General features: G+C 52.5%; 5 protein-coding genes across 5 annotated transcripts; 1 reads left to right on the top strand and 4 right to left on the bottom strand.

Annotated features, from left to right (window-relative positions):
* Positions 1-1,529: 1,529 nt before the first annotated feature.
* AYO21_11387 (hypothetical protein) lies at positions 1,530-2,296 on the bottom strand (the record flags this gene model as incomplete). Its single annotated transcript, XM_022661282.1, has 3 exons — positions 1,530-1,735; positions 1,815-1,850; positions 1,924-2,296. 3 exons carry the CDS (start codon positions 2,294-2,296, stop codon positions 1,530-1,532), a joined length of 615 nt encoding a protein of 204 aa, XP_022506430.1.
* A 1,873-nt stretch (positions 2,297-4,169) lies between these two features.
* AYO21_11386 (hypothetical protein) lies at positions 4,170-5,998 on the bottom strand (the record flags this gene model as incomplete). The annotated part of the gene is made up of 6 exons (XM_022661281.1): positions 4,170-4,228; positions 4,282-4,324; positions 4,394-5,179; positions 5,231-5,338; positions 5,388-5,642; positions 5,696-5,998. 6 exons carry the CDS (start codon positions 5,996-5,998, stop codon positions 4,170-4,172), a joined length of 1,554 nt encoding a protein of 517 aa, XP_022506429.1.
* A 1,577-nt stretch (positions 5,999-7,575) lies between these two features.
* On the bottom strand, positions 7,576-8,910 carry AYO21_11385 (hypothetical protein; the record flags this gene model as incomplete). The annotated part of the gene is made up of 5 exons (XM_022661280.1): positions 7,576-8,263; positions 8,315-8,492; positions 8,551-8,739; positions 8,795-8,813; positions 8,890-8,910. The coding sequence occupies 5 exons, from the start codon at positions 8,908-8,910 to the stop codon at positions 7,576-7,578; spliced, it is 1,095 nt and encodes a 364-aa protein (XP_022506428.1).
* Positions 8,911-9,528: 618 nt separating this feature from the next.
* On the bottom strand, positions 9,529-10,912 carry AYO21_11384 (hypothetical protein; the record flags this gene model as incomplete). The annotated part of the gene is made up of 4 exons (XM_022661279.1): positions 9,529-9,815; positions 9,881-10,393; positions 10,453-10,669; positions 10,724-10,912. The coding sequence occupies 4 exons, from the start codon at positions 10,910-10,912 to the stop codon at positions 9,529-9,531; spliced, it is 1,206 nt and encodes a 401-aa protein (XP_022506427.1).
* A 1,883-nt stretch (positions 10,913-12,795) lies between these two features.
* Positions 12,796-15,482, top strand: AYO21_11383 (hypothetical protein; the record flags this gene model as incomplete). Its single annotated transcript, XM_022661278.1, has 3 exons — positions 12,796-12,817; positions 12,880-13,928; positions 13,980-15,482. 3 exons carry the CDS (start codon positions 12,796-12,798, stop codon positions 15,480-15,482), a joined length of 2,574 nt encoding a protein of 857 aa, XP_022506426.1.
* Positions 15,483-15,668: the final 186 nt, after the last annotated feature.

The following is a 15,668-nucleotide window of genomic DNA, read 5'->3' as shown; positions in this document are numbered from 1 at the left end:
GTACGACGGAAAAGTCCGCCTTCAAAGTCTTGTTTAAAGTTGGAACTCCAGATCATGGCTTGTTTCGTCGTGTCATTGTGAACTCCAAGTTCGGCGGCGGTCCATCGGTCGTAGCCACGGACGATGAAATCCGCGATGCCCAAATGCGAGGGTTTCGCTTGCATTTGTTCCGAGTACCATTCGCCAGTGTAGTCCTCGAAATGGGCCGTCACAATTTCAACCTCGGGGACCACACCGCTGTAGAAATCCTTCATCTCGTCTGTAGGCCGGGGAGGGTGATGGCCGTCCACAGTTCTGACGGTCAAAGTCATGCCTTTATCCTCGGAGTTCGGATCGCCGTAGATGATGAACATCAGAGCGCCTTTCATCCGCGGAGCCAATCCTAGAGATGCCCAGCCCTTGTTGGAGGATCCGTACCGGAACATCCACATGCGAACATAGAGGTCGGATTGTTGCGTGGTTTCGTTGAAGTAGTTCACCATACTGAATGCCTGGTCCGCGCGACCGGATTGGCCGGTGTGCTTGACGAATTGAAGGGGTCGAAAAGCAATGGTGAGAGTGCTGAACAATAATATGACCAGCATGGTCGGCAACGACCACAAAGGTCCCTGCATCTTGGCAATCCTGAGCCGAAGGCTAAGATGCTGTGTTGCACGAGGAGATGGAAGATGATGAATGCAATGCCCAGGTTATACAAAATAATCGATTCGTGGTAAAAACGCCAATGTCGAAGTACCAACACACTCAAAAACCCCCTGTTCGCGTCTTGTTCGAGTACGGTCGGGAGTGGGAGTGAATAGGGGTCTCTCTAGGTGACCCACTCGTCAGAATACCTCCGAGTGCTCCGGTCAGGCAAGACAATTCGCTATTAGTAACAATTCGTCCCCCCTTTTCCCTTTGTACGGAATCCGTTCGGAGACACTGGAGGGCAAGGAACGAGTCTCTGCCTGCAGACTGGCGGAAAGTAGCGAGTAGGTTGATGAGGATTAACGAGCGATACCGAAGGGAAGGGGAAGAGAGCGATGATTGAGATAAGGAAAACGTGGAAGGTGAAGTTGAAGATTGCGCATGTTGGACAATAATGAATGGGGTGAGTGGACGAGGGACGATGGAGATGAGACCGTTGGCTAAGAAAAGACGCACTAGGCTGCTTTGGGATCTTGGCATCGACGGGGGAATTAAAGCTGGGCATCCTGCGCCATCCAGGGGGCTGCCATTGAAAATCACGCCGACTTTACTCGTGCTCATGATGATGCTCATTATATCATACAACACGTCTTGTTGGTGGTATGATCTTGTGTTCAATGTTCCCCCTGGTCTCGCTGAACTCGAAGCCATATTCGCAATTCTGCCAAACACGTCTATATCGACGCGCCTCCTTTCTCTGTTGACGCGACTAGTAAGAATCCCTCTATTTCTATGCAAACAGTGGGAACGAGCTAGCGACCCGCAAGTGAGCTGGAGACATGTATCAAAGTCACAGTGGACATATGAGCTCTCTCGACGCCCATCTCCACGCTACTGGCCCTCTATGACTTCACAATGACTCTCTTCTCAATCGGCTCGAACGTCTTTTCCTGCGGTCCACCAGTGGGTTTGCCGAACACCAGCTGAGCCTTGAGTATCCATTCCTTGGGAATATCAAAGGTTGATTCAAGGTCCGCGATGACGCCGGGGTGAAAGTTGAAGTGTTGGAGGTTGGCACCCAGACCCTCAGCCTCGAGGGCAGTCCAGACTGCAAGGAGCGAGATTAGTACCATTATGTGGCTGGAGCAAATGCAGACGGCGGGTGCTATGATGCAGGTTTGGCTTACCGATGAATTGATGGATACCGGTGGAATGATCAGACCCTGTGAAAAGCATATTGTCAGCACACGGTTCCATACCCCGCCACCCCCCTTGAATGATCGTGAGTGCTCTTACATTCAGTAAGCTTGGGCTTAACCATGGGGTTCTTCTCTGCCAGAGCGTCCAAAGCCGTTTGGTCCTCATACCACAAGATCGTTCCATAGCTGTCCTTCCACCCAGCGATGCGGCTGTTCATATACCCGCGCATCCCTTCGTCCAGGGGTACCTGATCCATGTGCTTCTTGACAATTTCCCAGACCTTGTCGTGGTTATCCTTGAAGAGCACTACCGCACGGGCCGACTGCACGTTGTATGTCGAGGGAGCCCATGTGACGGCGAACTTGACAATCTCCTCGATCTTGGAGTCCGGGATGGTGGACTCTTTGGAGAGAGAGTAGATGGAGCGACGGCCCTTGACGAGCTCGAAGAAGTTGTCGAGGTTGCCCATGGTTGGTGATGTCTTTTCCTTGGATGGGTTGTGGAATATGTCGAAGAGTGAAGATGGCAGCGAAGACAGTCAATGCAGAAGTCGTGAGGGTGTTGAAAGAAGAAAACAAGACTTTCCAGGTGGATGGTGATCCTAGGACCCTTTTATCCTTTCGGAGCCTTACCTTTTGGACCGGCCCAACTAACCAGAGGCAGATCGCGAGATCACGCAACAGGCGCCGGCTCCGGATCATGAGGAATAACACTACATAGCACATTAACAATCAAGAGCAGCCTAACGTCTCGGTCCGGCCGTCGACCTTATCTATCCATGACCGGCAAAAGGGCTCCCCCATTGGGCGGGGAGCGGAGCCCCTCCCTACTTTGCTGCGTGATGGAAAGGTAGGGTACGAGTACGTCGATGACACGTTCCTGGGAAGACGCGGGATTGTGCACGCACATCAGAGAATCTGGTCGAAAAGGAATCCGCCTCAACAAAAGGCGGTGGTGCAGAAGGAGTTTGAGAGTCTGTTTGGAGGGGAGGTTATGGTGGGGAGGAGAGAGTTGATCCACCCAACTTCACCACCCTTGTTCAATGCGGTTGCTGATCCAATCCAAGTAGTCACTGCACCGAACATGGGAAGGTTATGCATTTACTAATGCAAGGGCAACCTCACAAAGAGGTGGGCAAATGATGGAGGACAAGTGGACAGGGTGGACAGCGAGGAGATGCGCACACCGATGACTCGGCCGACAAGCAAAGAGGAAGAAAAGCCTCCTGGCGGAGCGAGTGGAGGATTTGCTGGCATAATATCGAATCATAAGACGGATCCTCCTTCAAGTGTACATAGTTACGAGTAGCTAGTCTAGCTCTATCTAGCTAAGATCCCGTACTCACTACATGACCTACTTACTCAGACGAGTAGGTACCTTCTTGGAGGTATACTTACCAGCACTTGTCCTTGTTCTTAGTCTTGTCCTTCTGAGATGATAGTAGTGGATGGAAACTCCCTCGCATTCTGCGGCCGCCGCTAACCGGCGTAAGGCCTTAGGATACGAGGGGTTTCCGTGGAAAGGTAGGTGAGTAGACATTCAGACCGCTACTAGTATTGAATCCCATGACTCGTACATACATACATACATACATACATACATCCCCTCAAGCACCTCGTACCTGTACAAGTAACCGCATGGATAGTACAAGGACTTGTATCTCCGTATGTACTCTGTCCTGCGCATAGAATCCTCTAGAAGAGGCACATGGCCCACGGACGCTTTTTACTTTTTTGTATTGGTTCTACCTATCTATCTATAGGTATGATGTGCAAAGTTGAAGACACAACACGAGACCCACTTTTGACATGTATGTGTACACCGAGGTAGCAAGTACTCGGTACACAGCCGAGGACAGGCGTTACAAGCGGCAAGGAAATCGAATCACATAAGACGCAAACTTTTGTGGCGACGCCCAAGGAAAGGTTCGATGTGTCTTCTTACACAGATTCTATCGGGCGAGAAATCCAGACGTCACGTGGTTGACCACTACATCGACAATTCTTGCCAGCATCGCAGATTATCTGACGAATTCGCAGTGTTCAAGGACGTTCGTCTTGGTCAGCCGGTGGAGACACTGCGGAATAGATCGACTTGCCAAGGCAATAAGTGTGAAAACGTTTTTTGGGAGAATTTGGGATCAGGCGCTATATACAAAACTCCAACCCAAAATTGCAAAATCCTCTTGACTGATCATTCTCGACGGCACAAAACGAAACTTGAATCATGTTGACTTCGTTCGATCGTAAGCTGCTGGCTTCGAATAGTTATTCTCTGACAAAATCTTGGAAAAGACGCTCAATCTTTGGCACACGCGACGGTGGAGAGCCGTAAGTGTATTTCTATCGCATCTTTCGGGGCTTGAAGCGGCAGTAGAAGTCGTTCTCTTTGACGAACCAAGCTATTCTGAAGTCAGCATCAACGATCCACAAGATAGATCTTGACCAGACTCACCGTTGTGAAGTTTCCACTCTCGGTTCGGGTCATCAAGACGTATCTGAATCGGAGACCATGTCAGCCTTGTGATCTGTCGCTTTGTGAAATGCCAAAACTCTGTCAAACTCACCTCGAATCGACGCAGGAAAGCTGGCACCAACTTATACAACTCCAGCAAGCTGATGTTCTTTCCAATACATGTTCGGGAGCCAGCCCCGAACTGGAACAGATTGCCATTCATTTCCTTCAGCTGCTCCTTTCCGACATCGAGCCACCTCTCGGGAATGAAGCTGTCGACCTGGGAGCCAAAGACATCCTCGCGTTTGTGGATGACCCACGCATTGCAACCAACGATCGTACCCCCAGGAACAAAATGGCCGTCAATTTCAATCCCCTGCGGCGGCGTGATTCTTTCAAGAGGTAGTCCTGCAGCCGGGTGCATTCTGAATGTTTCCTTGATGCATGCGTCAAGGTAAGGGAGTTGTTGGGACTCGGCCCACGTGATCGTTCCGCTAGGTCTGTCCTCGATCCGCCCTTCTTCAACAGCTTCGTTCAATTCTTGCATCAGTTTTTCATAGCACCGAGGGTTGCGGACCAGATAGTAGAACGCAGCCGCTAGAGTGATGGCTGTGGTCTCGGACCCAGCAAACGCCATCGACACAGCCATGGTCAGAACCCTCTGGTCGGTCATGAATTCCGGCCGGTCTTTTTGCGCCTTCAGGAACATGGACAGAAGATCTGGCTTCTCCGTTCCCTTTTCAATGCCCTGCGCCTCCATCTCCGCGAGCCTCTCCTGCATTCGTTGAACAGCAAATGTGGCGACCGGAAATGCAAAGAGCTTGAATCCAAGCCGGTCAAGCAAGAGGACCAAAGGATTCTTCAGAAATAGTAGGTCTAGCCAGGGCATTTGCCCAATCTAAGGATTCGTTAGCTTGGACGCGCCGCAATTGGGCAGTGAGACACTCACAGGTGCCACGTAAGAGAAGAGCCGCCCGAGGTATGCAATCATACCGTCGACATCCTCATTTCTCTCTATGAAACCATGTCGCTTGCTGTATGTGATGTACCCAATAACCTGGCTCACAGTCAGAAGCAGATATTCCGAATCGATCACTGCAACTTACGTCGAAAGCAAAATATTGAAGCCACAGTGCAAAATCGCACACCTTGTCTGGCCTGGCAAAGATTTTCTCCGTCTGGTCTAAAAAGACCTCGATACATTGGGTAACGCCCGGCTCATACTGGACCAGTTGGCTCATTGCGAATGCATTGTTCACAGATCTTCGAAGATTTGCATGATACGACTCATCAGTCGTGGAGAAAAGCGAAGGCAGGCGTTTGCCCTTGCTGACGCCCATTTGCACCGGGTAGAATCCAGACTGGAGGAAGCGGTTAGTGGGCTGCTGTAAGCGGATTGCAGAATTGGCAATACCTTGACGAAGCCCTTGTTCAAGCCATAAATGGTCTTCAAAGCCTTTGGGTTCGAGAATGAGAGAGCATTGGGTCCAAGCCTCACGACATCTCCATGCTGGCGGTGCAATTTGAGGTGTGTAATATCTGGTCGTCGCCCAAGGACATCGAAGAACCTCCACCAATCCGTAAACCTCGCCAATACCGGTCCGGGATATTTGTTGAGGCCATGGTTGAAGTAGTTGCTCAGTAGATAACCCACCACAACGACGGCCAGGGCTATGGGCCAGTTATTGACAATGGCTGGTAGGATGGATTCAATCATGTTCACGCAATATCGCTGAGCAAAGAGTAAAGATGCGGCTCAATGGGTCTGAAAGCTTCACGACAATAGTTCTCTACCTTGATCAGAGGAAAGCAGGACAGGTCGAGACGATTTTAGCGAGGACATGTAAGTTCTTTCAACACCATGAACGTTCAAGCGGTATCCCCGAAACCGAGACATGATTCCGTCACACTGAGCTCCAAGATCCATCCGATCTTAGAGAGTGCTGATTCTGGAAAAAGTCAAGTGGCTAATTGAGCTTCGGCAGTTCTGTTTTGCACGAGGGGGCCATCGAGCGGGCCCTACACCAAGTGTAGCATCTCCCGAACGCAAGGCCAGCGAATCGACAGCTCGCCAGTGGTCATGGTCTGGTCAGGGTTCGTTGACCAGTCGTGTCCAGAAGCAGCCATGAGAGCCACGGCATATGCTTTAAAGGATGCCCTCGGGGACATCAAAAGCCAGTCAAGGGGAGGCTGTGGCAAGCAAGAAAGGCAAGTCTGGGGTCCAGCTGGACAGTTCGGCTCAAGGCGGCAATCAATGTGGGGTGTGGCGCACATGCCCGACTCTGAGATTCAGCGGGTGGAAAGAGGGAAATGGACTTGTCGAGGGCTTGTTGGTAGCTAGCATCAGTGGCATCTCAGAGTGGTGGTAAGCAGCGTGGATAGTCGAAGGGGTGGGAATGATGAATCTTGCTGGTCGGCGCAGTTGAGGTTCGGCAGATGAGGTGGAGGTGCAACTGCCGACTGCGTCTCCGTCCTTGTGCCATTCCAGCTGCGCAATTCTACCTTTGGACCCAACGCTGACAGAACTGCCTGCCTCATATCAATCATTCTGATGCCGAAACTGTCAACTGCCGACAAGGTCCCGAGGTGACCAGAAGCGGGATTATTTTGATCGTCGGATCGCCGTTGCTGATGGTGATGAGAATGGAGACCCGAGAGATACATGGGACACGTACCTCGCCAGCCTCACCCAAGGTAAAACAATACACAGCTGATACGACCACCAAAGGTCAAGCAGAGGCATTATTCAAACGACTTGCTTCCCTTCCTGTTTTCCGGCAGTTGTGCGGTCAGCCTAACCCGTCGGGAAACATAAAACACTCCCTACAATCTCAAGAGGTAGATGGTGGTTACACAGAAAGTACTCGTACTACGAAACAAGACACGAAGAGGATAAAGGATCAAGTGAAATCCCATTCTGAATGCAACAGCATTTGGAGGAACGAGGAAGGATAATTCCTATCTTACACGAATTCCAAGCTAGCCAGATGGAACTGCTCGAGATGGTAGAACAAAATCCCTCCTTCTCCATTGATCCGTCTGCTGCTCAAATGCGCTTTTTGGTGTGGATTCATTGCCATTTGGTCAAAACAAAACCCGATCTTTCTCGTTGCAAATGCTTTGCTCTCTGCCTCCGAAGTCGCCAGTACAGTAGTTTGACGCGATCGAGTCAACGAGTGTTGGCCTTCGCATAGTACAAAAGTCGGTGGGTGAGGTTTTCATGTCGAAGAGAATGGTGGGGTGGTGGGCTTGCACGCTGGATGGTTCGAGGGTTGGACGACGGCGACGATCGACTTATTTCCCTCCCAAGCTTGGGAAAGCAGATTCGTCGTCGACAGCCACGGTAGGAGCATCGCCGCGGCCGCCGCGGGCGCGTCCACGGAACTCGCCACGGTCGCCGCCACGGTCGCCGCCGCGTCCTCGTCCACGCCCGCCGCGGAACTCTCCACGGTCTCCTCCTCGTCCTCGCCCGGCTCCACGCCCGCCGCGACCACGGGATTCACGTGGCTGCTCCTTGAAGCTGTAGTCAATGTCGAGGAACTCTTTCTTTTGCGCACGTTCGCGTTCACGCTTGCCTTTCTCCTCGCCCTTGAAGTAGTCCTCGTCCTCGACTCTGGTGAGTTCTTTCGCGCCAGTCCATTTCTTGTTCTCCTTCTGGCCTTCGTTGGGTTTACGGGCCTCCTTGAGACCGAGGCCCTCCAACTTCTTAGCAGCTTGCTCAGCCAAGTAGTCAGCATATGACTTGTGGTGATCCTGGGCCTCTTCGGCCTCCTCTGCCGCATTGGGGTCTGGAACAGCCTCGCCACCCTCAGGAATGGTGGTTTGTTCTGCGTTTTCGTTCCACGCTGGGTTCTGGGCACCAGCATCCCATCCGGCTTGTTTTTCTTCTTCTTTTGCCAAGGCTTCTCCGGCCTTTTCGTCGGCCCACTCGCCGTCGCCGGTGTTTTCACCCCATCCATGTCCCTCTTGTTTTGGGTGGTTGCTGGTCTTTGGTCAGCTTGGGGAAAAGAGATACGTGCTTCAGCGCACTTACGCTATGCCAGTGCGGCTGTGGCGATCACCACCCCGACGAGGGCCACGTGGACCACGACCATAGCGTTGCACACCTGAGCCTCGATCGCGGCCAGGACGGTTGCCATAGCCATCCTCACCACCGCCCTCGGTGGGTTGATCACGGTTGTAGCCCCTGCCCGTAGCTCTGTTGCGGAAAGCTTGATGGAGAGTCAGCGTTTTGTTATATTTCCTTTTCAATTGATGAGTTGTGTATACCTGCTTCATTATCGTTGAAACCACCTCCACGGTGGCCACCTCGACCGCGGGTAGCTACGTTTGCACGTTCGGTTGTAGCAGCTGGAGCCTCTTTGGGCGCTTCGCGTTTACCATGACGAGCGACTGGCTTGTCAATGGCCTTTGTAGGTGGCTCAGGTTCGCGGTCAGAATCCTGGTCCGAGGTATTCCCTAAATCATCAAAATCAATCGCGTGAAATCCAATGGCGCAGGCAGAGACCCATACCCAACAGCTCGTAGAGGTTCTAGAGAGATTAAAGTCAGCGATTGAACGACGATTGTGATGGGTAAGCGGGAAGCTCATTTTCAGCTGATGCTCACCTTGCTCTTGACGTCCGCCATGACGTTTCCTCTCGAGCGCCTTCCGTGAAGGCTTCCTGTTAATGAAACCCCAACTTGAGATGAAGGAGGGTGAGACGCCCGACCAAGACAACGTCCTCGACTACCACGTAGAAGGACCTTGTCAAGTCGAGATGGAGTTGAGTCTGATTGAGCAGTGGTGAAATTCAATCCTGAACCTCGGACGCAGAGCGAAATCATCATGCGCAGATTTCGCAACAGACCAGTTAGCACGCTAACCACATTTGGACAGATCTTGGCATTTCTTAGGGCTAGGGCATGATTCTTGGTTGGCAACGGAGCAAACTGGCTGCTGGCTGCCCGTGGGGTAAGGAATTGAGCAACAAGCCAGTAGAGCAAGCATTATGAATTTATTTTTAACGTTGGTGCAAGAGGTATCTACAAATAAACAGCAGACTTGCCGTAATCATCAATTTGCGTGTGGCTCAGAAACAGAAACTTGGGCATACACGCAAAACTCCTGTCACTTCAGCCTCATACCCCTCCAGCTGGGGTCAAGGCAAATACACCGTCGCTAATGCCCATTTTGAGAGTGCTCATAAAGTCTCATGCTCGGATAACAATGTGGAAATGCATTTCGTGGTAGAACATCCCACATTTTCACCTTCTTGAGTGTGTAGGTGGATAGGGGTAAGGATTAGGAAAATGCATGCTGGCAGTCAGTCCGAAGGGGTCAGCGTCCAGCATTGGGTCGTATGGATCAATCATGCCGCCGCCGCCGTCACTAGCCGCGCTAGTGGTCGTCGGAGGCGAGGCTTGCATGCCCATGGACATGCCTGCTGTCGTGGTCGTAGGTGGTAGGCGAAAGTTGGGGATGAAGCTATCGGTATCGACGTCGTCGGCATCTATATCGTCCATGATACTAGCTTGCGCATCGTACTCCTGCTCTGTACTCACGGAATCAGTCTAGGACGAACAAAGCTCCACATGCAGAAGAGGGGGGTAAAGGAACGGGTCAGCTTGCCGAGTTGAGTGTAGTGTTTCTGAAACGAGGCTGGATAGTAGCTCTCGTGTTGACTGCGTGGAGGATAAGCTTGTGTTGTACTTGGCCCAGACATGACATGTCCTTGATGCCTAGGCTGCGCAAGAAACGAGCTGCGATGCGGCGGCGGTAAGGTTCGGCCCTGCAGCTGCTGTTGAGGTTGCTGAGTGGCCATCTCCATCGCGGGTGAGGTCATCCCACCTGGTAATGCAAAACCAGGTGATCTTGCTGTCGAGGGTGAGGAGTGTTGTGAGGGAGGGGTGGGCTGTGCTGTGGGTGAGCCTGCGAAATTTCGTTTGCCCCCAACAAGGGGAGGAGGATTTACAGTCTGGATTGGAGGTGCCATTGTTGTTCGCGGTCTCGTTTGGTGCCTGCTGAGCATGGCCTTTTGCATCGGCGACGCTTGCCCTGTCATGGGAGGGGCGCGATGTGGTCGAAGGGTTGGACTCCCTTTGAGCGCCAGCTCGGCCTGGACATCGATGCCTGGCAGGAATGAGTCAAAAGATTGGACTTCCAGGCGCAAAGGGTAGAGCAGCGTGTACCTTTCTCAAGCAGAATCCGTTCCAGTAACGAATTCTTGTACCGCAACATTAGACACTCATCGGCGGCTGCACGATGGCTCTGTTGCAGATTCTGGAGCGTTTCCTCATGGTGCTGAATAGTGGTCTCCAGTTGTTTGATATACTCAGTCCGTCGTTCGCGGAAAGCCGCTTGGGCTTGCCGATTACGTTGTTTGCGTTCCTCTGAGGTCGCATAAATCTGTGCGATCAGGTGAGTCCAGCGGTCCAGTCTCCATTCTGGTCACGCACTTACAGGTTTGCGACCTCCCTTGCGCTTTGGCGCAGGAGCAGGCTCCTTAGACGAATGAACTTCGTCGCCTCCTGCCTCGTCTGTCGGCTCCGGGGTCGAGGCTGAACAGGAAGAATATCGGTCACCACTCGACTCCCGTTTTGGCACCACAGCGTCGGGTAGCGTGACGTCGGTGTCTGCGACAGAGCCCATTCCTTCTCCACGCAATCAACCGAGTCTAATGCAATGTTCCTGGCATAAGCGCCGATAAGGGGACTGATTGTCGAGATACGCGACCGGGGTAAACAACAATACACGCCCGCGGCGTAAGGTGAGCTGATATCTAACACGTAAAACAGACAGATAGTTGACAACAAGAAACAGAGATAAGAGACGAAGGTGCAATGAACAGCCCGGAGATGGAACGGAAGTGAGGTAATGAAATGAGCTAACAGATTTTTCACGGAAGGGAGGAGCAGGGCGGGATGGTGTGGGAGGCAAAAGCAGGGCTTATGAAAATCGATGCAAAAAACAGTCCCAGAGTGGCAGTTCCGGTCTTGTTTTCCCGTGGGTCGCGCCCTTGTGAACCCCGACTCAACTAGATCAAGCCATGAAATGTGTGAGCTTCGGGCTGGCACCAAAGCAAAAAAGCTGGGGTGGACCACATCCGAGATGGCAGAGAGAATGCTCAAACAGGTAAGTTTGTTGGAACTAGAAGGTGAGGAGAACCAGACTTGCCAGACGATCGTTGCGCCATCCCCTTCTCTAATGAGGCGGTCAGTCTGGGCAGGTGGATAGCACGGAAAATATTCCAGCGCTATAGGTTGACCTCAAGAGTAGGCGAGGCAGGGGAATTACTCGTGCTTGGTAGGGATGCCATGTTTTCTCCTCCAGAGAGGGTCTCCCACGAGAACAGAAAAGTTTTTTCTTGGTTGTCAAAGCCGCGGAGGAGAATGGAAACGGAGAGGTGAAGCAAGGAGTGGGATTGGAGCGAAGCCTGCCACGCACCACGTGGGAAAAAATTTTCACGCCGTGGATTCCATGCGCGGGAACCAATGATAGGAGAGACTTGCGCAAACTGTGCCCTAAAGAAGTCTAGCGGGAGTCGCTAGTCATCTAACAGGGAAAGTGAAACAAGGCTGATCCAACGTCAGGCGAGCGCCGGGCTGCGTCAGATGAGCCTAATTCAACCAACTGGAGGGCCAGGCAAGCCTGGCAGCCCAACCTTCCAGCTTCCGGGGTCCCTGAGAACCTGCCCAAGGTGTCCCTAGCTTGCTTCCCCCGCTTTTCCAGTGTCGTCTTTCTCCGTGGACCTAAGCTGCATCCAGACCAGGCACCAGGGAAGATGGCCTCCGTAAAGCTCATAGCAGCCAAGATGGCCTCAGCTCGAACCTCAACCAGCACTGCCAGCATCATTTCTGGACCCTTTCTCGAATCTCGAGTTGACACTTCTGCACACCCTCAGGGGTTAACAGATCTGCGATTGCACTCGCCCAAGCCTCAGGCGTCATTCACCGCCACCTGTGCACATGACCTGGGGGGACGGATCGTAGACCATGGTTAACCATCGGCAAATCACATGGCCGATGCGTCGTCAACCCGAGCTTCCGAGCTATTTGACAACTTCCCTCCAGAGGAGATACCGAGTTAGTCTAAAGTGGCAAGAGATGGTGTTGAATATGCGGGGTTTTGGGCGTAGCCATGTGTGCTTGTGCGTGAAAGGGTATGAGAGAATCCCGATGCATATCCAGCCGTGCCAGCGAGCACTTGTTGAAAGGACATTGCTTGGAGACCACAATGAGCAACCCGAATGGGCAATGGCTTCCTGATGCTCGTATGCCAGCGCGCACAGGCAGGCGCACACCTGGTTGCTGTCGCGTACCATACACTCAAGAAGGTGCAAGGGGTGGGCGCGTCTCCTTTCACAATGCCCCCTCCCGTCAAATCTCGCAACTTTTCAACCCTCGAAAGCCGAAAGAGAATCTTGTAGTTCCACACTCATTTGTTTGTTTTTGACCCCGGGCCTGCTACTTGAAGGATACTAGGAAACCTCTTTAGTCGTATGACTAGCAAATGACAGGATCGATCGAAACACAATGGAGCATCGGACAGCGAAAGGTGGGTTGACACAAATCATTTCGCCTAGCCGTCTTGAATAGGCTTCGCTCACAAGGACTCAGATGCCTCGAAGCGATTTCATCTGCCCAAGCGAATGTCCACGGATGATGGAAAGCTAGCCCGATTCCCACTCGCTTCAATGGAGGCATTCACTCGGCCCATCTCTGCCCTAGCCCGGCATCGAGTCCATCAGCTCTCAGAAATACGAGAAGTGTCCAGCTCCTCGAAAACGGCAAAACATGGCTATCCAGTACAGGAATGGAATGACGGTTGCATAGACAGACCCACAACCCCCACAGCTCAAGCCGACGCGCTCTCACATACTACATCATCCGAGTATCTTACACCAACCGCATTTCGTTCCCACAACAAAAATTATACCCCAGGCCTGGGAACCCGTGCGACAAGCGCAGTCAGCCTGCCCCATAGACCCGTCCCCGAGCGCACGTCGTCGGCGAGCATTCTGTCGCGGGGTCTAGGTGCACCTGTGCAGGCATCGATGCGCGAATTGCCGACATGGAGAATCTCAGAATTGGATGGCCTGGACACACTGGTCGACGACAAAGGTCGAGCTGGGTCTCCGGTTCGCCGATCAATCGGTCGCGCAGCCCAGTCATCTGAGGTCCTCCGACCTGCCCTTGCACGCACCTTCATTCGTACCTCGCCTCCCCATGAAATTCTGGACCATGGTAGCAGTCGTCACCCCCGAGTAGAGCTTTCAATCAGCCTTCCCTCGCCACTCTTTGTGGGAGGTGGCACAGTAGAAGGACAACTCACCATTCAAGTGGATGGCGGGCAGGCAAGAAAGCCAAAGATGAAGCCAATCTACCTCTCCAAAGCCTGCGTTGATGTCATTGGCGTCGAAGAAATCAACGACGGCCGGCGCTGGATATTTTTGTCGCTTGCAACAGAGCTATTCGATCATGAAAATCCACCTCCACCTTCCCTGGTCACGTCGCAGACCCCAGAACCTGGTGCAGATCTGTGTTGGGAGATGAAGTCTGCTACGTCGGTCGTTCCCTTCTGCGTCAACCTGCCCTTGAAGCTCGGGCCCCCTCCGTACTCGTCCAGGCAAGCTTCTATTCGGTACCTACTGTGTCCTTCGATTGTGGTCAAGGCTGGAGACAAGAGAACTGTGATCAGACAGACATAGAATGTTCAGATGCTCACCGTTCATGACCCAGAGAAAGCGCTGGCCAGTCTAGCCAGTCCTCTGTTGGCCGCGGATATACTGTACCTGGCAAGAGAGCCTGATGTCCAAACAGTGAAGCTGACCGCTGGCCTTCACCGCCAAACATGGGTCAATGGCGCCTTGATCTTTATTGACGTCCACGTGGCGAACAACACGGCAAAATCGGTCAAGAAAATCGAGGTTCAATTGGAGAAGACAACACTATGGTATACGCATGCTCCAGCAGGAACCGCAGAGAAGAGCGCAAATTACCTCCGTCTTCCGAAGCGGACAGACGCCGAGGTGGTGAGTGGCACCACACTGAAGAAGTCAAACACTTGGAAAGGAGTACCCTCTCATTCTTCAGACGTTCGCACCATCGAGCTGGAAGCACCGCGGGGACACGTTACAATCAGCACTGGGAGGTATTTCGAAGTTCGATATTTCGTCAACGTCGTTGTGACGGTGAAAATGTTCAAGACAGTGGCCGTCCAGCTCCCTGTAACAATCATACCGATCAACTCATTGGACATTTTACCCAATTCCCTCGCGCAGGTCGCCGCTTCGATCGAAGCCAAGAGGTCTAAAACAGTCCCGGCACCGCCTCCTGGTCCTAGCCATGCAGCACACCACCAGGGCCAAGCTTTTGCAGCTCCAATCCGACAGTCGGCCGAATATGCGAGACAAGAAAGATCACTGGCCCAGAATGACTTGGAAAGCCTAGCAGATGACATTGACAGGTCTCCTCGGCGACTAGCGCATATCCACAAGCATTGCAGAGGAGGTCTTTCTGGTACAACCACAGACGAGAATGTCGCTCCTGGACGCCCAAGCGTGGCATCGTCATCACACCACCATCTCCACAGACATGCGAGCTGTTACCACTGTCAGATCACGGCCGAGAATTGCTCGCCAGCCAAACCAGGGGGTCCCCGCTTGCCCCGACTTCAAGTCTCGACGTCTGGGCTAGGATTTTCAGAGTCTGAGTTTGAGATACCTCCTGATTCGCCACCTCGAAAAGTCATGCTGAGTGAGCAGGAACGAGGCATGATCAATCGTCAGAAAGAGCTCCAGAGTCGACAACAACGGATTCAGGGGATGCCAAAGAAAGCGAATAGGGACATGAGACGAGACGTCGACGTCCGCGCATCGAAGGATCAGCTCAGCTATACCAACGTTGTGGCGGATCCAGCAGCTGGTCCAAAACAAAGTGAGTTTGGAAATCTCAGCCCTGGAGTCAGGAAAAAGGGCGAGGGCCCGGCATTTCCCAGGCCGCCAGTGACATCCAACGGATCTGCTGTCACCAGATCAAGGTCCAAGACGAACCCCGAGGGATCGAGATATCGACCTAGTATCAGCAAACCTCGGCGCAAATCAAGCACAGATAGGCACGACCGTATTCGAGCTTCGGTCGACGGGCCAGTATTCTCAGCTATACCTCGCAAATTTAGCAAGGACCTGACGCAGCGGGGAAGCTTGGATCACTTGTTCTGAATTGTGCGAGGAGTGATCGACAGGAAATTCGCGGGAACAAAGGCATTCTACTTTCACCCAGGGCACGAGTGGACGTAGTGGGTTTGAAAGCAGAGTACAGATTGATGGTATGATATGAAGCACCTGCCAACAACTTGTATAGCATGTACATTAGGCATTAGGATGACAGCAATATAATGAGGCATA

The sequence above is a fragment of the Fonsecaea monophora genome (genome assembly GCF_001642475.1).
Source record: "Fonsecaea monophora strain CBS 269.37 chromosome Unknown Scaff156, whole genome shotgun sequence".
NCBI classification, from domain to species: Eukaryota; Fungi; Ascomycota; class Eurotiomycetes; order Chaetothyriales; family Herpotrichiellaceae; genus Fonsecaea; species Fonsecaea monophora.
Note: the sequence above shows the minus strand (reverse complement) of the source record. Positions and strands in the feature narration are given on the sequence as shown.